The sequence below is a fragment of the Pipistrellus hanaki genome, assembly GCF_964339955.1.
Source record: "Pipistrellus hanaki genome assembly, chromosome: 3".
NCBI classification, from domain to species: domain Eukaryota; kingdom Metazoa; phylum Chordata; class Mammalia; order Chiroptera; family Vespertilionidae; genus Pipistrellus; species Pipistrellus hanaki.
Window position 1 is genome coordinate 183,485,747 of NC_140505.1, and position 20,042 is coordinate 183,505,788.

Consider the following 20,042-nt stretch of genomic DNA (forward strand, 5'->3'; position numbering starts at 1 on the left):
TGGCCTCTACCCACCAGATGCCAATGGGCCCCTCCGTTGTGACAACCAAAGCCATCTCCAGACATGCCCGGATGTAGGAGCAGAGGACACTGACCCCAATGATGAGAGAGAATCATTGGTTGGCTGTCTCCTGCATGACCCCTACTGGGGATGGCGCTTGCAACCTGGGCATGTGCCCTTGACTGGAATCAAACCCGGGACCCTTCAGTCCACAGGCTGACACTCTATCCACTGAGCCAAACTGGCTAGGGCGATTTCTTCATCTTTAAAATGGCAGTGAGAGTACCTTCTTAGAGCAATATGGGGATTGAGTGAGAGAACCATAGAAACTGGTGCTGGACACAGAGCAAACACGGACAGTTCCTAGTTGTTAAAAGACGTTTACTTACGCAGCACGGTGAGTGCCTCCCATACTCCGGCCCTGGGGCGGAGGAAGAGCAAGGAATGTGAGAACTGGGCTCCTGCCTGGAAAAGCGAGTTAAAATGCTCAGGGTAGGAGCCTCTCCAATGGGCCTTGCCTGCAGTGGTTTTCCAGATCTCAACATTAGGGGAGAATGGAATGTAACTTGGGGTTTGGAAACATGCGTGGCACGCTCATGTGAGATGGCCAAGTGTCTCCACGGGGAGACATCCTGAGATGTGGGATACAGCAAGGTCCCACCACCCCGCCCCTTACCCCCAGCAAGGTGCCCAGGCTGAGCCAGGGCATTCTCTTCCTGGGAAGGTCCTCATGGGTCTGGACAGCTTCAGTGGAGCCACGCCTTCCAGCGTTTCAGAACTTGGGTTGAACTTGACAGCTGGCGAGCCCTGAGCTCCCCCTGCCTCTGGCAAGCCTGAACTCCAGAACAAGGAGCCACTCGCCGCAGAGGCCCGCCTCCCGGGCACCCGGGCACCGCGGGCAGGAACCTGCCACACCACGGAACCGCGATGATGAAATGTGTGGCTGCTTGGCAAATATTTGCTGAGCACCCGCTCTGTGCCAGGCCGTTAGCAGTGTCCCAGCCTCGTCCAACCAGGTGTGCTGGGACACGGCCATTCCCTGGGTCACCCCCTTGAGGGGTCGTGGCCTGAGGAAGCCCCCGCACCACACTGGAGTCAGCTCTGCACAGGGCCCCAGGTCTGCCTCCTAGACCTCTCTGGCCGCCTCTCTGTCGTCATCGTCTCTGAAAAATGGGATCAAACTCCCCTGACGTGTCTGTGATGTGGGTGTGATGGCAAACAGGGTAAAGCTGGAGCCGATGTAAGGTGCCCTCCTGCTGGGATCACCCAGCTGTGGACGCAGAGCGGAGCTTCATCCTTAGCGCCTGGCACATGGTCTTCTGGAGGAGATGACGTTTCTAGGTTAACGGACACTTGATCAGTTTAAGCACCGAAATTTTTTAAAAATATAGATTTTTTTTTTTACAGAGAGGAAGGGAGAGGGATAGAGAGCTAGAAACATCGATGAGAGGGAATCATTGACCAGCTGCCTCCTGCACACGCCCTACCAGGGATGTGCCCGCAACCAATGTACATGCCCTTGACAGGAATCGAACCTGGGACCTTTCAGTCTGCAGACTGATGCTTTATCCACTGAGCCAAACTGGCTAGGGCATGCACCGAAATCTTGAACGCATTCAGCTGTGAGGGCACGGAGCACAGTACAGAGGCCGCTGAGCTCCAAGGCTGTGTTTCTCCATGTTATTGCACAGCGAGGCCCTCAGGGACTGTCTGTCCTGAACTGAATGTCTCCAACTGATGTGCCTTCCGGGGCTCCCGTCCTCGCAACCGTCTCAGGTCGGCCCTGCTGACGCACCCAGAGCCCCCGCCTGCTTCTAGGTGAGCCTGCTCTCAATGATGCCACCCATCCCAGTGTCTTCACCACTGTCTGGAGCTGGGACTGGAGTCTGGGCCTGCAGCCTCTGGCTGGACTCGATCCCTGTGTCCGCTGCCTGCTCCTCAGCCCACATTCCCTGCCACCATGCAGGGTCATCTGTGCCCAGTCCTGGCAGCTCTCCAAGGCTGCCTCCTCCCGCCCCCCGTCTTGTCCCCAGCCAGTCAGCACTGAGGTCTCTGGATTTCCACCTCTATTCCCACCATCTTGGTCCCGGTCCCCTGCCCATCATGCCCAAGACGCTCACAGACCCAGCCTGTCCCACCCTCCATTTCAGTCCACCCTGAAGGACAGGCCTCGTGCCAGGATCTGCGGCAATGGAGGATGAAGGCAGACCCTCGGAGGGTGGGGAGAGGGGGAGCCGGTGGCAGGGGTCTCAGAGGCCTCTCTGCCAAGGCTGACAGCCCCTTTAGGAATTCCTGGACTGTGACTCCTCCCTCCATGTAAAGACACAGCAGGGGGATAGGGTTCAAAGCACAGCCCCTGGAGGCATCGGGCCCTCCTGCTCCCCGGCTCTGGGCGTGGGCAGGTGTCTCAACTTCCTCATCTGTGACCTGAGGGTAACCCAGCACTTGCCTCAAAGAATCAGATTCATAGAAAGCACCGAGACCAGAGCCCGGCACAGTAACAATGAATTATTACTGTGACGAATGTCCTGTCCCGCTCCCACTACTGTTCCTCTCCCCTTCCCCCCCGCCGGCCCGAATGACCCTGTGGGTAACATCTTATTCATGGTGCTCCTCCTGGCCTCAGCTGAGGGAATATTAATAGTAACAGATTATAACCCATAGAATCTAATAGGAATCCGATAGTCCATTCTGATATAAATGAATGAACGAACGAATGAATGAGAAGGAAAATATCTCCCTTAGAGAATAGAATGCCACCTAATAAATGCAGAAGGCATGTTGAAAATAGAAAAATCACAATTTGGCAGTCTGCATAGTCATACTTGTTTATGGCAAGAATCATCAACGCATTCTCCAATTATTGAGACAAATAAGTTTGATGGAAATCAGGATGTTTTTGCAACTTTTCTCTAAGCCTGAAATTACTTCAAAACAGAATGCTATTTTTTTTAAATCATAGGATTTTTTAAAAATATATTTTATTGATTTTTTACAGAGAGGAAGAGAGAGGGATAGAGAGTTAGAAACATCGATGAGAGAGAATTATCGATCAGCTGACTCTTGCACACCACCTACTGGGGATGTGCCCGCAACTATGGTACATGCCCTTGACCGGAATCGAACCTGGGACCTTGTAGTCCTCAGGCTGACGCTCTATACACTGAGCCAAACCGGTTTCGGCCAGAATGCTATTTTTTTTTTTAATTTTATTTTTTTATTTTTATTTTTTTTAAAGAAAAATATTTTTTAATTGATTTCAGAGAGGAAGGGTGAGGGAGAAATGGAAACATCAATGATGAGAAAGAATCATTGATTGGCTGCCTCCTGCACGCCCCCTATTGGGGATCAAGCCCAAAACCTGGGCAAATGCCCTGATCTCCTGTTTCTTTTTTTCTTTTATTTATTTATTTATTTATTTTAAATAAATCTTTATTGCTCAGATTATCACAATTGTTTCTCCCCTCTCCACCCCCACCCCATAGATCCCTTCCACCAGGTTCCTGCCACACCCTCTGCCCTTAATTTTTAAACACGGGATTTTTTTACTCCGTGTCAGCCGGGGCTGCTCACTGCACCCACATTCTAAACCAAGGTGCTGGACTACCTGAAGTAGTTCTTCCAGCCACGGTGGCTAAGAGCTAGCTTAGAAACTTAGGAGACCACACGCCTCCTGCCTATGGCCGAGACGTGAGGGAGGCCAGCGGGAGCAGCTGGCTTTCTCTGGAAGCAGAGTTTTCTCTGGAAGCAGACAGGCTTTCTCTGGAAGCAGGGTTGAACAAAAACAGACCCGGAGACAGGGAAGTATTGATCAGATTGTCAAACCTCAGAGGGAAGGTAGGGGAGTGGTGGGGTAAGTGGGAGATCAACCTATGCAGGCATGTAAGCCTAATCAGTGGTCACAGACAACAGGGGGGTGGGGGCATTCTTGGGGAGGGGTTTGGGATGAGAATGGGGAGGGGGTGAGGACAAATATGATACCTTAATCAATAAAGGATTTTTTAATGTATTTTTATTGATTTTTTACAGAGAGGAAGGAAGAGAGCTAGAGAGCTAGAAACGTCGATGAGAGAGAAACATCGACCAGCTTCCTCTTGCACACCCCCTACCGGGGATGTGCCCGCAACCATAGTACGTGCCCGCAACCATAGTACATTCCCTTGAGTGGAATCGAACCTGGGACCTTTCAGTCTGCAGACCGACGTTCTACCACTGAGCCAAACCAGTTTCGGCAAGAATTTTTTTTAAAAAAAGAAGCAGGGTTGGGTGCTGTGGCACTTTACCTCCCCTGCCTTGGGGGGCTGGGATGGGGGGTGCCCCTTCCTCCTCTGCAGACTGAGTGAGAATGTTAGGGGTAAAAATAGAATATTGGGGACCAGCCAAAACCGGTTTGGCTCAATGGATAGAGCGTCGGCTTGGGGACTGAAGGGACCCGGGTTCGATTCCGGTCAAGGGCATGTACCTTGGTTGTGGGCACATCCCCAGTGGGGGTGTGCAGGAGGCAGCTGATCGATAACTCTCTCTCATCTATGTTTCTGGCTCTCTATCTCTCTCCCTTCCTCTCTGTACAAAATCAATAAAAAAAAAAATTAAAAAAAAAGAATATTGGGGACCAGCTATGGTTATGGGAAATATTAGTCATGCTCTGGAAACCCCGGTTGCCTTGTGTTGGCTAAAGAAAGGCCATTCTGACCTGGCTGGGAGTTGGACCCCCGTCAACCTTGGAATGTGGTCCATGCTCATCCAAGAACTGCCTGTTATCATGGAGGGATTAACAACCTTGTTGCCCAAACAATGGAGTCCTCCCACCCATAGCCTCCTATTTCCCCATGCCTGTAACCCCTACTCTCCAGGTAATCCTAGACCTACCCTATATAAGTAGCTGGTTTATGGGGGGGTGGGGGGGGAGAGGAGAGGAGGAAGGGGTACCGCAGCTCCTGTGTTGGATGGCAATGGCCTTGGGCTCAGCCCCAAGATGATCTAAGTTGCAAATCTTAGTTGCTACTTAGTTGCAGAGCAGAGTCCTGTGGGTGACCTGCTGCTCTCCCACGCTGCCAGCAGTACTGGAAAAAAATGTTCATGTATGATTCAACCCTGTCTCTGCTTCATGGGCAGCACCGACCCATCGACTGTCCGGTTGTAAGAGGGGCTCAAGGAGGCCGTTTGTGGAGCTAGACCTGTGTGTCCTGGATTCTGGGGCCTCGTGGGCTGGGAGGGACCCAGGCCCGGGAGAGAGAGAGATAATCCACAAAAATGCTTGGTGCAGACTCTCTGGCGGCAGGGTGGGGGCTCAAGAGGCCCAGGGGGTGGTTAATAGAACCCTGGCTCTGAGTGATTCCTGTTTCAGGCTGTGGGAGGACAGCCGCAGGAGCCAGAAGGACGCTTGCGTGGAATAGTGGGATCCCCGGAGGAGGCTGGTTAGAGCTATTAGCATTCCCAATTTAGAAATGAAGTTCAGAGAGGTTCAGTGACGCTCCCAAGCCACCCAGCTAGCAAGCCACAAAGCCTGGGCTGGCATCCTTGCCTGGGAGCCTTTGTCCCATAATGCACCTCTCTCGGCTTACTTTCAAGCCCAATTCAGAGCCATATTCAAAAGTATCTGGCCCTAACTGGTTTGGCTCAGTGGATAGAGCGACGACCTGTGGACTCAAGGGTCCCAGGTTCGATTCTGGCCAAGAACATGTACCTTGGTTGCAGGCACATACCCAGTAGAGAGTGTGCAGAGGCAGCTGATTGGTGTTCTCATCTGTGTTTCTGACTCTCTATCCCTCTCCCTTCCTCTCTGTAAAAAAATCAATAAAATATATATTTTTAAAAAAGCATCTGCTCTTCCCACAAGGGGACAGCAGGGGGCAGTGTAACCAGCGGAAGTTTGGCTGGCCTCCAGGATAGCCATTACCCCAGAAAGCATCTAAGGAATGTTTGCCTTGATCCTCTAAACGGGGAAGAACAGCAAACAGCTCTGAGGAACGTCAGTCCCTGTGTGGTTACAAACAGGACTGCCTGGGATTCTGAGTTTTGTCCAAGCCTCTTGCAAGCACCGCCCCACACCGAGGCCCCCTCCAGACCAGCGGCCCCCTGACGACTTCCTTCATCTCTGGGTTTCAGTGTCTGGCACCTAGTTGTGGCTCAGCAAATAGGGATGGCACTGAATGGTGGCTGGTGGGACAGAGGGGTCAGGAGTCCTTTTCCAGCAGTGGGGGCATTTCCCCGCCCCCCCCAATCCCTGCCACCGAAACATGGCTTCCTCCAGACAAAACCCAGCCACAGGCAAGATGTGGTGGCATCTGTCAGCTCTATGTAAGGGCCATGGGTCCTGCCACCTGGTTCTTAGCCGAGCCTTCATCAGTGAGGTTGCTGCTTCAGGTGGGAATATTTCAGATACTTGCCAAGGGGACACCAGTATCCAGGAATTGGGGGGTGGGATGGGGATTCTGGGAAAGGAGGAGGCAAGACTGGCTCAGTCAAAGCTCCCCCCTCTACTGGGAAAGCAAAGATGCTGGCTCAGCCTCCGCGCACACCCCTGGGCCACCATCCGCAGGGCAGCTCCCGTGCTGGATGGCAGTGAGCCCTGGCACGGGGCTCAGCCCCAAGACGACCTAAGTTGCAAAGCTGACCAGGTCACTCCTGCCTACAACACTTTCAGTTGGTTTTTTTTTTTTTTTTAAATAAATTTTTATTGTTCATATTATTATAAATGTTCCTTCCCCCCCCACCCCCCCCCCCATTGCTCTCCTCCACCAGGTTCCCACCCCACCCTCTTCCCTTTCCCCACCCCCCATTGTCCTCATCCATAGGTGCACAGTTTATGTTCAGTCTCTTCCCACATCTCCCTCTCCCCTTTTCCCCAAGAATCGTCAGTTCACTCCCCTTCCATACCTCTGATTCTATTATATTCAACAGTTAATATTGTTCATCAGATTTTTTTAAAAATTTCCTTGGTTTTTAGATTCACTTGTTGATAGTTACGTATTTGTTGTTCATAATTTTTATCTTTATTTACTTTCTCTTCTGAAAGAACCCCCCTTTTAAAAGCATTTCCTGCTCTAGCTTGGTCGCAGCTAACAACGGCGGAGGGCGCTCTGATCGCCAGGGGCGCTGCTGGTCTTTTGAGACCAGTTTATACCCCGCTTCACTCACTCACTCATTCATTCGTTGGTCCGTCCATTCAATGTACTATGGCCAGGGACCGTGCCAGGTGTTTTACAGACACGTAATACGTCAGTCTCCAGAACCTCACTCTAGACTACTATAACTCCCAACTCCCGAAAGAGAAAACAGGTCCAGAGAGGACTTGCTCTGGAACACGCTGGCGAGTCCTTGGGAAACAGCCCAGCAGCGGTGACCTATTCCCTGCCAGGAGGAAAGGCCCGAAGGAGAACATAGAGCGTTGGGTGGTGAGGGAGCCTTTCCCCAGCACAGGGCCAGGCTGCCCAGGGTGCGGGGATGTGTGTGTGTGTGACACTGGGATGGATGAGGGGAGCCTCCATGCCTGCCTACTCAGTCTAAGACCAGCACTGCATCCTGGGAAAGGAGAGGAAGTTAAGGAGGACCGCTCCCTCTTCAGCCCTCGTGCCTCCCTGGCCCCAGGTGGCGTTAGGAGCTGTCCCTCTGCCCCCGTCCTGCAGTACCCACCATGCCAGTCCCGCCCCTGAGCTAGCCGGCTCAGAAAGGGACCCACACAATCAACCCCTTCTTCCCTAGTATCGTACCTCATCCTACCAAAGTCAGGATGGAACCCAGTTCTCCAGACTTTGATCCAGTGCCCCATCCACTTAAAAAAATTTTATATATATATATATATATATATATATATATATATATATATATATATATATATATATATATATACAGTTATATATATATATATTATTGATTTTTTACAGAGAGAAAGGGAGAGGGATAGAGAGTTAGAAACATCGATGGGAGAGGAACATCTATCAGCTGCCTCCTGCACACCCTCTACCGGGATGTGCCCACAACCCAGGCACATGCCCTTGACCGGAATTGAACCTGGGACCTTTCAGTCCTCAGGCTGATGCTCTATCCACTGAGCCAAACCGGTTAGGGCCCCATCCACTTTTCCTCCCTGGACATCTTGCCCAAGGAGTGCTGACAATCCATGGCAGGCAGGGAAGTGGGAGAGGGGCCTCGCTGGTGGAAGTGCACTTGGAAACCACGCGGGTTGGTGCCAGCCTGCCAGGCACCAGCAGTGAGCCAGGGAGGTCGCCTCACTTGAATCCTCATCTGCGTAATGGGTCCAGTAATGACAGCCTCACAGGGCTGCTGAGAATTTCAGGGAATAACAGGAAGCATCTGGAATACAGCGGGTGCTCAATCAACTTTGAGCAGCGACCTATGAACCGGTCCGGTTCAATTCTTGGTCAGGGCACATACCCAGGTTGTGGAACTGGCAGGCAGGAGGCAACTGATCAATTATTCTCATCTCTCTCTCCCTCTCCCTTCCTCTTTGAAATCAATAAAAAAATATATTTTAAAAAGCACATGGGGAAAGAACCAGCTCCCTTCCCTTCCCCAATACCCTCCCTTACTCTCCCCCCCCCCCACACACACACACCCAAAGGCAAAATAAAACAATATTAGAAAACCCATACAGGGAATAGTATGGGGATTCTGGGAGGAAAACATTTATTCCCCATATTTATCATCTATGGACAAACGGGAATCAATAATGTGGAGAACAAATGGGAGGATTGCTGATTTGGGGTTATCACCCGCTATTTCCCCAGGGACCCTTAAACTTGATCTTTCCCCAAACACACAGTCGTCTGGCCAATGAGCTTCTTCAAGAGACCCGGTTTGTGGGTCTCCCAGGAAGGGCAAAGTAGGGCAGGGCTGGGGGTAAGGCAAACGGCTGTATCCGGAGACCCTCACCATGGGCGCCCCAGCTCCGGGCGGCACGGACTACAACTCCCGGCGTGCCCCGCGCGCGGTGCCTCCCTGCCTCCAGTCCCGGGGAGCCGGGAGGATGCAGAAGCCGCTGCCAGCAATGAGGATGGAGGCCGGGGAGGCAGCGCCGCCGGCGGGGGCGGGCGGCCGCGCCGCGGGCGGCTGGAGCAAGTGGGTGCGGCTCAACGTGGGGGGCACGGTGTTCCTGACCACCCGGCAGACGCTGTGCCGGGAGCAGAAGTCCTTCCTCAGCCGCCTGTGCCAGGGGGAAGAGCTGCAGTCCGACCGGGTGAGGCCCTCGGTGGGCGGAGGGGGCCGGGGAGGCGGCGGGGCGCGGGGTAGGGAGAGGTAGGGGGGCAGCTTGCTGGAATCGGGGCTGCCCTGCCTGGCACGCCCGCCGGGCGGGCTGGGAAGCCGGCAGGTTTTGTTTCCCCAGAGCCGGAGGCGGGAAGACCGGGCTGGAGGCGGGGAGGAGGAAGTGAATCCAGGGTGAGGGCTGTGCCCATTGCCTTGGAAACCGCACCACGCCAGGCAACGGCCATTTGGAGCTTAGAGAGCTGCCCTGGGCGCCCTCCCCAGGAGGCAGGTGGATCAGGGTCCGCCTTCCCGGCTCCTCTGGAGCTTTGGGGACAGGCAGGCACGCAGGGCCTTCAGTCCCCCCAAACGGGACTTTCTGCCTGGGGACGGAGTGCCTGCGGCTGCTAATCCCGGCCTCTGGGGAAGAAGGAGAGGCCTGGGTGTGCAGGGAGCTGGGGGAGAAGGCCCAGGCTGCCCTCTGAGATGGGCTTCGTCTAGGAGCCGAGCTTGCCTGGCAGGCACCACGTCTGGGGGTCCATTCGCTCTTGTGTGACCCGCATCGGATCCTTCTCAGCGCCCTGTCTGTGGCCGGAGGAGGCTGGTTGGAGATGGCCCCTAAGGCCCCTTTCTACCCCCTCTCCTGACCGTCCGATGCTGTGACCTTGGGCAAGTCCCTCACCTCCTGACACTCCTCGCTCTCTGTAGGGTTGTGCTGCTGCCCGCCCGCCTCCCTGCAGGCTGAGGGTGTGCGGTGAGGTAGTGGCTCCTCTGGAAACAGAGTAGGGCTGGCTTCCGGGGAACAGCCACTAAGAGGGACGATCACTGAGCCCTACTTTGGGTTGGGTGCCACTGAGACCTCACTGGGTGCTCACAGTGACCCCTCGTTACAGAGGAGAGGAGCGAGGCTCCGAGAGGCCAAATCCCTGTCCTGAGGTCACACGGCCAGGAAAAGGCAGAGGCGGGATGCGGACTCTCGGCTCCATCATGCTCTCTCATTCCAGGGAAGAGCAGACTCTACGCCCTCACTCCTTCCCTCCCTCCCACCCTTCCCTGGGCCCGAAGTGAGGGTGGGCAGGGGGAGGCCTCACTCTTCTCCTGCCATAGCCTGTGCCCTCACCCCTCTAGGATGAGACCGGGGCCTACCTCATCGACCGGGACCCCACCTACTTCGGGCCCATCCTGAACTTCCTCCGGCATGGCAAGCTGGTGCTGGACAAGGACATGGCCGAGGAGGGTGAGTTGGTCCAGGGGGTCAGCCAGCCAGGCCTTCCGTGGCGGTCAAAAGCCATGCCTCCCAGCCCGCAGCCAATGCTGCTTTCTTCTGTGCTCCCTGCCTCTTCCCATTCACGCCAGGGCTGAATCCCAGGGGCTCTGCCAGGCTGACCAGCCTGAGCTGCCACTGGGGAGGTGACAGCAATGCCCAGGCAGAGGTCAGAGGGAGCCAGCGAGGCTGGCAGCCTTCACTGTGGGCAGGGATGCCCTTTCTCCTGGTTCCTGGGTGTGAACGGGCTGAAGCTGGGCAGGGTGATCTGGTATCTCCGATGCCTGGCGAGCGAGGGCTTGCCTGCCGGCAGCAGGTGGGTGGAGCGGCAACATCAGTGCTGGCTGTGGGCGGAGGTGGGGGAGCCGTGCCTGGGGGGTGGCCTCCTGGCACAGTCAGTGCCACATCAACTCTTTGTTGGGGCACAGGGTGTGGCTCCGGGTCAGCTGACCTGGCCAGGCCAGCCTGGACATGTCACTTCTCCTTTCTGAGTCTCCACCTGTATGTGGCATGTACATGGAATCCACACAGGTGGAAGCATATTTTCCAACAGCGAATGCCACGAGTCCCTGTGCGTGTAGCCCGTTGGTATCTGGCACCCTCCTCCCTGGTGCGTCCCCAGGGGCCAGGACTTCACAGTCAGAGCCCCCCATGGACACTGGCTCCGCAGGGCCCCCAGCTCCAGGCAGCCCCTCCAGGAGCAGGTGCCGGGGCGTGGCCTGGGCCGGGAGCAGCTCCAAGGGGAGGGGAGTCAGCACTCCGGCTGCCTCACAGCCAACACCTGTTTATACGTTCAGGTTCTGGGTTTCTCCGCGTCTGGCCACTCCCAGCGCCTTCAGACAGGTTGAGGGCCCCATGTGGGCGCTGGGGAACCTGGGAGGAGACGTACTAGCCGTGTGACACCAGCACAGTCACTTATCCTTGTGTGCCTGCGTGCTGCATCCGTGACTGACACGGGGTGACAGCAGCGCCCACCTGGCTGAGCTGCTGCGGGGAGGAAGGGAGCTAAAACAAGTGCGTCACCCAGCGCAGCATCTGGCACAGAGGGCCGGTGACGCAGTGGTTGCTGTCCGTCCCCCGCAGGGCCCCACGCGGGCACTGATGCAGCGCCACTGGCTGCCCGCTTGCTCTGTGTGAGGTGCTGTGTGGGCACCGGGGGCAGCAGCGAGCCCAGAGGCCAGTCAAGGAAGCAATCAGAGGGGTCCCTGCCCCGAAGGTGGTTAGGGGAGTGCAGAGGCCAGGGGCTCTTCCACGTCACTGAAGAGGCCACCACTTAGTCTCTAAGACTCAGTTCCCTGAACGGTATGGGGATGGTACTGCCTGCTTTTCTCTGTCCCCGGGGCTGCGGTGAGCACGGAGGGGCTTTGCAGACTGGGAAGTGTGGGACGGGGGCATGCACGTGCTCAGTGACCGTGCACTTCCAGGGGGCCTTGCAGTCCGAGGAGCTTGAGTGGGAATCTCAGCTCTGCCGCTCAGAGGCTCCGGGGTCTTAGACCAGCTGCCTCTCATCCTGGCTCTCAGATCCCCCGTTTCTTCCGTGGGGCGATGGAAGCACCTACTCCTAGTTCTGAGAACCAACTACAAGAAGGAGTGGGAAATGCCGAGCAGAGTGCCTGGCACTGGGCATCATGGCACGGGGTCAGCCAGGGCCGCCTCTCTGTAGCGTGCCAGGGCCCAGTCCCAGCAAGCCTGCTGCCTCTTTTTTTTTTTTTTTTTTTTTTTTTTTTACAGAGAGGAAGGGAGAGGGATAGAGAGTTAGGAACATCGATGAGAGAGAAACATCCATCAGCTGCCTCCTGCACACCCCCCCACTGGGGATGTGTCTGCAACTAAGGTACATGCCCTTGACCAGAATTGAACCTGGGACCTTTTAGTCCGCAGGCTGGCGCTCTATCCACTGAGCCAAACCGGTTTTGGCAGAGCCTGCTGCCTCTTGACAGCCCAGAGCAGCCCCCAGATCAGGGGACGGGCAGGCACCCCCCGGTCACCACGCTCGGCCCAGCAGAGATGTCGGGCTGCTGAGCGGCAGTGTCTCGTCCCTTCCACAGAGAGCGTGGGACGCAAGGAAGGAGATGTCCCCTCTTGCTTGACCCCTGACCTCGAGAGATGCTCGTCACCCTCGTGTGACTGGAGCAGGAGGTAGGTGTGGAGGAGGAGGGGACCCGGGAAGAGTGGGAGCAGCGGGCGTGACCCGGGCCGGCTTTGTCTGTGCCGCCAGGGGTCCTGGAGGAAGCCGAGTTCTACAACATCGGCCCGCTGATCCGCATCATCAAGGACCGGATGGAGGAGAAGGACTACCCCGTCACACAGGTCAGGGGGCAGGGAGCCGCAGGGCGCCCCCGTGGCCAGAGCGGTTGGTGACGGGGAGAGGGAGGCGGGCGGAAGGAGGGGGGAGGCGGGACAGTGTTTGCCTCGGGGAGTCCCAGCGGGCCTGTCAGGGAGGGGAGTTGTCCAGCTCCCACACTGCCCAGCCGAGCCCCAGACTGGGAGCCAAACACCAGCTCTTCCCTGCCCGGATCTGTCCGCTGTGTGGCCTGGGGCCGCGCATGCCCACTCTAGAGCTTGGATCCCTCTGGGGGGATACAGAGATGCTGGGGATTGCCCACCCCTTCCCTTCCTCAGGCCAAATGAGGCCAGTGTGGGGGTACAGGGGCCCTTCGGGAGATGGCGAGGGGTTAGTCAATCGCCTATTTCGTGAGATCAGCCGGTCCCCTGGGGGGCACAGCCCAGCACAGTGTGGACCCTGGGCCTCCGTGGCCAGTCAGTAGGGGGAGCTGTGAGATGCTCGGCCCGCCCTGGCGGCGAGGCACCCTTTCCTGGGCCCACATTGAAGGGGAGGCTCCGTGCGTGTCTCCTGGAGGGCCTGCCTCAGTTAGTGGCCCAGAATGTCCCCCAGGCCCGTCCCTTCCCTCTGGTATCACAGTTCTGGCTCTGCCCCTCTTCAGCTGGGTGACCTTGGGCAAGTAACGGACCCCCCTGAGCCTTCATGGGAACTCCATGAGTCATAGAGTGTTTGGAGGGATCGAGATCACGAATGTGGCTCCCGTCTTCCCATCCTGCCTCTCCCCGCCTCCTCTCCTCCCCTCCTCGGGGCTGTGGTGTGGGAGGACAGAAGAGACTGGGGAGGCAGGGGCTCACCCCCTCCTGGCTGCCCTCCACGTTGCCCTGCTTCTGCCCGCAGGTCCCGCCCAAGCACGTGTACCGCGTGCTGCAGTGCCAGGAGGAGGAGCTCACGCAGATGGTCTCCACCATGTCTGACGGCTGGCGCTTCGAGCAGGTGGGCTGGGGGCGGGGGACTGTGCCCAGGGCCTCCCAGGCTCCAGGCAAAGTAGGCCCCTCCCTTCCTGTAGCCCCAGTCTTGGGTCTCATACTGCTGCCCCCCCCTGGGAGGGTCCTCTTAAGTTACAGCACACAAGATCAGCCCGGCCGGTGTGGCTCAGTGGTTAGGAGGCCATAGTTTGATTCCCGGTCAGGGCTCAGTCCTGGGTTGCTGGCTCAGTCCCATGTGGGGACGTGTGGGAGGCAGCCGATCCATGATTCTGTCTCATCATTGATGTTTCTAGCTCTCACTCTCCCTCTCCCTCCTCTGTCTGAACTCAATAAAAACATATTGAAAGTAAATACAACCAGGATAGGCCACCGTTGGCAGCAGACGGACCAGGACGAGAGAGGGTAGAAGCCCCACCTGCTGCTGGCATTTCTGGGCGTACTCTGTGCTCATGACACCCCGGGGGCTGGTCTCTACCGTGGTGTGAGCGAGCCTCCGGCCCCCAAGTGGCCTCAGGCAGGAGTTGAGGTCCCCATAGGAGAGCAGAGTCCCCCTGGGGCTGACATGCCCCGTCACAGCCGTCTGTGCCTTCAGAGAAGCCCGCAGCCATGGCTCGGCCTGAGGCGTTCGTGTAACCTGTCGTTCCTCCCAGACCAGAGGCAGGCTTCCCATCCCAGCGGTGCTGGCCTCATCAGACAGCAGAGGTCCGCCTGTCTCAGGTTTCTGGGGAACGGAGCCAGCGCTAGCCCGGGGTCAGGCTGACCCGTGGAGGAGGAGAGGGTTTGGCTGGCCCTCTACCCACACCCACACGCACGCTGCCCGGGGGAGGGTGGCGCAGGGAGCAGGCTGGCCCCCCTGGGGTGGCCGGGCGTGTGGAGGAAGGAGCCCTCTGCAGGAGCCAGAGGCCTGAGCCACCTCTAGGCCTTCCCAGGGACATGCAGTGTGACTGGGCAGGTCGCCTCTCCGCCCCATGCCTCAGTTTCCTAACCTGGGATGTAGCGCTGTCGTGAGATGAGAAGGACCGCTGATCGAGTCCCTCCTGCAGGGTGGACCCGAGCCATTGGGAGGAGCTGGCACCGTGCAGATAGTCAGACGTGTTTACGTCCGTGAGACCCTAGAGAGGCCGGAGGGCCTCAGGAGCTGACTCCTGGCCACTGGTCCTGGCTGGGGGCTGTCAGCAGGGCACCCCCTTCCCAAGCCTCACTCTGCTGCGGAGGGAGGGTCCCGGGCGGAGGGAGGCCTGTCGGTGCGGGACCTTTGTCAGCCGGAGGGGCCGGTGGGAGGAGGGCTGCCCTTGTGAGCCCCCGGGAGTCCTTGGGCACTGCCTGTGTCCTCAGAGGCCGAGCCAGCAGGCCAGGGGCGACCGGTCTGGCCTAGGCAGTGGGCATCCTGTCCCGCCTCTGCTTCTGAGAGGGAACAGAAGGTTCTGTGGGCTCCCTCCTGCCCACCTGGTCCCGGGGCTGTGCCAGCCTCATCTGGTGCAGGAGGGCAGCCTGCCCATTGCAGACCTGCTTTAGGAGGTGGCCTGCTAGGGCTGGGCTGGGCCGGGCCAGGAGCAGCCGTGCTGCCACTGCCTTCCTCCAGGGACAGGGACAGGCCCAGCCCGGCAGGGCGGCTGGCCTGAAAGCACACCGGGCGCAGAGGGGGAGGGGTGGGGAGGAGATGGACTCGCAGCCCAAAGCTGCTCTGGAAATCCCGGAAACAAACCCAGGGATGCGTCTGAGCAGAGCAGCCAGCTCAGGACACAAGTTGGTATTTTTTTTTTTTCTTTAATCCTCACCTGAGGGTATATTTTTTTCTTTGCTTGTTAGAGAGTGTGGGAGGGAGGGAGAGAGGGAGGGGAAAAAGAGAGAGAAATATGGACGTGAAAGAGACACATCCATTGGTTGCCTTCCGCATGCGCCCCAACCAGGGGCTGGGGGTTGCACCTGCAACCGAGGTGCTTGCCCTTGACTTGGAATCGAACCCGACACCCTTTGGTCCACTGGCTGGCTGACTCGCTAACCACTGAGCAAACTGGCCAGGGCACACCTTGGTATCTTGACAAGCGCCGATGCCCGCCTCCTCCCTCCGCACTGCCCCCCGCTGGACTGATCCCCTCTCTCCCCCCCGTGGCCACCCTGCAGCTGGTGAACATCGGCTCCTCCTACAACTACAGCGGGGAGGACCAGGCGGAGTTCCTGTGCGTGGTGTCCAAGGAGCTCCACAGCTCCCCTCACGGGCTGAGCTCCGAGTCCAGCCGCAAGACCAAGGTGAGCCCCAGCCTCCCCGCTTCCCTCCTGCCCCCTGCCCTCCACGTGGCCACCCCTGCTTCTTCTCTCTCCCTCCCGCCGCACACGCATCACCCCCCTCATAGTCCACGCCATCCATCCCATGCCACCCACGGTCCTGTCTGCTCATGCTGGTCACCCAGGCCCAGGCTGGGGAGCAGTGAGATTGGGACCATCCCAAGGCCGCGGCAAGAGTGACTTAGATGCCACTTGAATGGTGGCCACGGAGGGGGGGGAGGGTGCCCTGGACCAGGCGTCTGGCATGGCGTGCTCCGCTCTGGGTGATCCGGGACAAGTCCCGTCCCCCCGGCACCTTCCCTGTGCTGTCTGAGAATGGAGGGGGGCAGGCCACATCCTCTCTGTGGTGCCGTCAAGCTCAGAGCTTCCTGGATCCCAGCGGCCCGTTTATCCCCAGGGGCAGGCCAGTGTCCCCAGCCGGCCTGGGCCGGGATGGGGAAGCCCAGTCTCTTAGCCGGGCCCCTTTCCCAGGCTCCTGTGTTCCCACCCTGGCCTCTGAGGCCGCCTCAGCAGCCACCCCGGGCCCACAGCTGGCCACAAGCCTCGGGCGCCGTCCATAGGGCCAGGGAGGCCATTCCTTCTGGGGTCTGTCCCTGTGCTTTGGAGACGTACGAGCTCTGGCTTCCTGTCTGTCTGTCTGCCTTCCCTGGCCCGGGACTTCCCTCGCCCACCACCCCGCTCTGGCCGGCGGCTGGTGCTGCCCTGCAGGGTGCGCAGTGAGCCTCCCGCTCCTGCCCCGGGGCTCGCGCCTGTTGCTGGCAGCCCAGAACGGGGTGGTGTCCGCCCTGGGTCTCCAGCGGCCTCATTTCAACCAGCCTGCACCCTGTGCCAGCAGCCAGACTGGCCCCCTTCCTGAGCTGGTTTCTCCCAGGCTGCCCAGGGGCCTGGCCAGTTGCCCAGCTTCTTTGCTGTAGCCCTCCCCTCTCCTGGCCCGTCCAGCCCACTGCCCGCCCTGCGCTGGGGCCCGTGGGGACAGCCGCCCGCAGGCCCCGCGCTAGCTCTCCACTCTTTCTTCCCTGGGTCCGCCGGCTGGTCCACAGAGCGCGGAGGAGCAGCTGGAGGAGGAGCAGCAGCAGGAGGAGGAGGAGGTGGAGGTGGAACAGGTGCAGGTGGAGGCAGATACACAGGAGAAAGGTGCAGCCAACCCCCGAGGAGAATGATTGCTCACACAAGCCGGAGCCTCCCGCCTGCTCCCTGCTGGAGCCAGCGCAGAACTGGGGGGGCCGAGGGCTGCTGTGGGGGGGGCCGGGCCGCCAGGGTTAGCTCAGCCGCCTCGCCTGGCACCTCACCTGCATAACCATCCCTTCTCTCACTTTCTCTTTGCAGCCCAGTCATCTCAGGATCTCGCTAACCTTTTCTCCCTCCCACCACCGCCTCCTCCTCCTCCTCCGCTTCCCGCTGGAGGTCCTGCCTCATCTTCATCCACCTCTTCCTCCTCCTGGATCTCTGCACCCTGCCTCTTCCCTCTCTGCCCCTGTCCGGGCTTCCTCTCTGCCTGCTCACGCCTCCATCCCGGGGCCGCCCTGGTCCCAGCCTCCCGCGCCCTCCACCCAGGCGCCCCAGCCTTGCATCTCAGAGCATCCTGCCTGCCGCCTCCTGCACCCCTCTCGGCAGCTCCTGCCTCCTGGCCTGGGGAGGAGGGGTGCAGCCGCACCTCCTCGGGGCCCGCCAGCACCACCGGGCACCTCTGAGGCTGGGCACCCCGGCCCCAGCGCCTCCCCTCCTTGCCTCCTCCTCACCTTTCCTCCTTGCAGGTTCCCGTCTGCACCCCTCAGACCCGAGGCTGCGAGGGCAGGAAGGGCCTCAGCCCCTCGCCCACCCCCAGGGCGCCACCCCCGGTCGGTAGCCTGGCGGAGCTGGAGGGAGGGCAGAAGCCAGGAGGGTGCTCAGATCTTGTTCCTTGGACGTGGGCCAGACTTCTGGCGGATTTCTCTCCCCTCCCCAAAGTACCTCAGCTGGTCTTGGCCTTGGATAGGAGGCTGTGAGGAAGAAGGAAGCTAGGGGTGGACGCGGCGCCATCGGCGCCAGAGCAGGCCGGGCAGGAGGGGGATGAAAGCCAGATGCCCTGGCCTCCCCCTGCACACTAGCTCCTGCCCCACAGCCTCGGGGCCTGGGTTCCCGTCCCTGCGGGTTCCCTTGGCCCGTGAGGAGCTGGCCAGAGCGGCTGCAGGGATCGGCGTGCGGCCGGAAAAGCCCCCACTCAGCCTGTCCGCCTGCTCCGCGACTCAGGGCCATCGCTGCTTCTCTAAAGTGGGGACAGAGGGCTGCTTTCTGACCCGCCGCTCTTGGCCTTGAGCCCCTGGCCAGAGTCCTGGCAGAAACTGGCCTCCTGGGTAGACAGCCACCCCCAGCCCAGAATGGGGCGTGGGGCTCCCAGACTGGGGAGCTGGGCGCCCTCCCTCTGCCCCTCCTCCTGGGCTCTGTCTGAATCCACCTTCTCCGGGCCTCAGCCGCCTCCCCGCTCCCAGAACGGACCCTGTGACTCACCTACCTCTTTCTCTCTCCCTCTCTCCCCTCCCCTCCCTCCATCTCAATCTCCTTTCTGTCCTCCTGGTCCCCCCACCCCGTCACCCTCCTCACCGCCCCCCCTCCCCTCTCCCGGTGTTCTGACCACCCCACACCTGCCCCCCTGCCTTTCCCTCTTATTTTCTAGCTGTTACAAGCCAGAGGCACCCGGATGTGAGGCCCCAGATCACCTCCAGGCACTTGGGGTTCCGATCCGAAGTCCTTTATTTTTGTACCACGGGGTGGGCCCCCGGTTCCAGGTGGAGGAAGTGCCCTTCCCACTGCCACCTCTGCCTACACCTGTGGGGCCGTGACCGCCCCCTGCCCCCCCGGTGGGCCCTGGCACCCCTGGGCAGAGCCGCTTGCCTGTGTCTCCCAGGCCCCTACGGCCCTTCCCCCGAGACCCCCAGCTGCATGGCGGATTCAGTCCCTCCCGGCCCGGTCACGTCACCTCCTTGAGCCTTAGCTTCCCCGTCTGTCAAATGGGTTCACTCCCCCCACCTACCTCACAGGGTTGTTGTGAGGTGCAGGGACTCAGAAAGCCCTCCCTCGGGGAGGAGGTGCCAGGCCCAGGGCGGCCCCTCACCCTCCCCTCCAGGGGAAGGACTGTGGCTCCAGATGAGGTTCGGTGTTGGTGGGGGTGCAGGGGGGTTGCCCTCGGCCTTCCCCTGGACCGCTCCCACCCTCCGTACGCTGTGGGCAGAGCCACGGCCAGGAGCGGGCAGGCCACTGAGGGCCCAGGGAGACGGGAAGGGGGCCGCTCCCCCGTCAGGGCCTCGGTCTGCCGCCCAGCGGGGTACCTCCCAGCTGTGTCTGCACCGCCGTGTAATAAAACCTGAGGAAACAGCGGCCTGGCTGCCTCGCTCTTTCTCGGGGTCGTTTTTGGGGGCCGGGGCTAAACTCGAGGTGGGATGATGACCCCAGGGTAAGGGCCTTTTTCCTAAAACCCGGGACCCTGCCCTGCTGTGTCACTTCCCATAGGGTAGGGGACTCATGGCGGGATCCTCTGCCCAGGCGTCAAGGGCATCAGTCTTGCCTTGCTGGTGCCCACCCCCCTCTGGGCCCCCTTTTCCTCATCCCCCAGGACCCCCTGCTCCATCCCGGCCCCCAGGACACCCCTCTCCATCCCAGCCCCCAGGACCCCCCTCTCCATCCCGGCCCCCAGGACACCCCTCTCCATCCCGGCCCCCAGGACCCCCCTCTCCATCCTGGCCCCCAGGCCACCCCTCTCCATCCCGGCCCCCAGGCCACCCCTCTCCATCCCGGCCCCCAGGCCACCCCTCTCCATCCCGGCCCCCAGGACACCCCTCTCCATCCCGGCCCCCAGCACACCCCTCTCCATCCCGGCCCCCAGCACACCCCTCTCCATCCCGGCCCCCAGGCCCCCCCTCTCCATCCCGGCCCCCAGCACACCCCTCTCCATCCCGGCCCCCAGGCCCCCCCTCTCCATCCCGGCCCCCAGGTCCCCCCTCTCCATCCTGGCCCCCAGGACACCCCTCTCCATCCCGGCCCC

General features: G+C 59.5%; 1 protein-coding gene across 3 annotated transcripts; it reads left to right on the forward strand.

The window, feature by feature from the left end:
- Positions 1–8,953: 8,953 nt before the first annotated feature.
- Positions 8,954–19,377, forward strand: KCTD17 (potassium channel tetramerization domain containing 17). 3 transcript variants are annotated; one of them, XM_084876849.1, is made up of 7 exons: positions 8,955–9,199; positions 10,333–10,441; positions 12,687–12,778; positions 13,650–13,745; positions 15,863–15,988; positions 17,065–17,158; positions 18,678–19,377. In XM_084876849.1, the coding sequence occupies exons 1-7, from the start codon at positions 8,990–8,992 to the stop codon at positions 18,986–18,988; spliced, it is 1,038 nt and encodes a 345-aa protein (XP_084732975.1). In that variant the 5' UTR covers positions 8,955–8,989; the 3' UTR covers positions 18,989–19,377. The 3 variants fall into 3 exon arrangements, with proteins under 3 accessions (XP_084732977.1, XP_084732975.1, XP_084732976.1); XM_084876851.1 differs by lacking the exons at positions 17,065–17,158; positions 18,678–19,377 and adding an exon at positions 17,351–18,385 and having other exon boundaries at positions 8,954–9,199; XM_084876850.1 differs by lacking the exon at positions 17,065–17,158 and having other exon boundaries at positions 8,956–9,199.
- Positions 19,378–20,042: the final 665 nt, after the last annotated feature.

Excerpts from the sequence above, each read along its gene's own strand:
- KCTD17 (XM_084876851.1), top strand. The coding sequence starts at position 8,990 with ATGCAGAAGCCGCTGCCAGCAATGAGGATGGAGGCCGGGGAGGCAGCG. Across the intron at positions 10,442-12,686 it reads CAAGGACATGGCCGAGGAGG|GGGTCCTGGAGGAAGCCGAG; the intron begins GTGAGTTGGTCC and ends CTGTGCCGCCAG. Across the intron at positions 13,746-15,862 it reads ACGGCTGGCGCTTCGAGCAG|CTGGTGAACATCGGCTCCTC; the intron begins GTGGGCTGGGGG and ends GCCACCCTGCAG.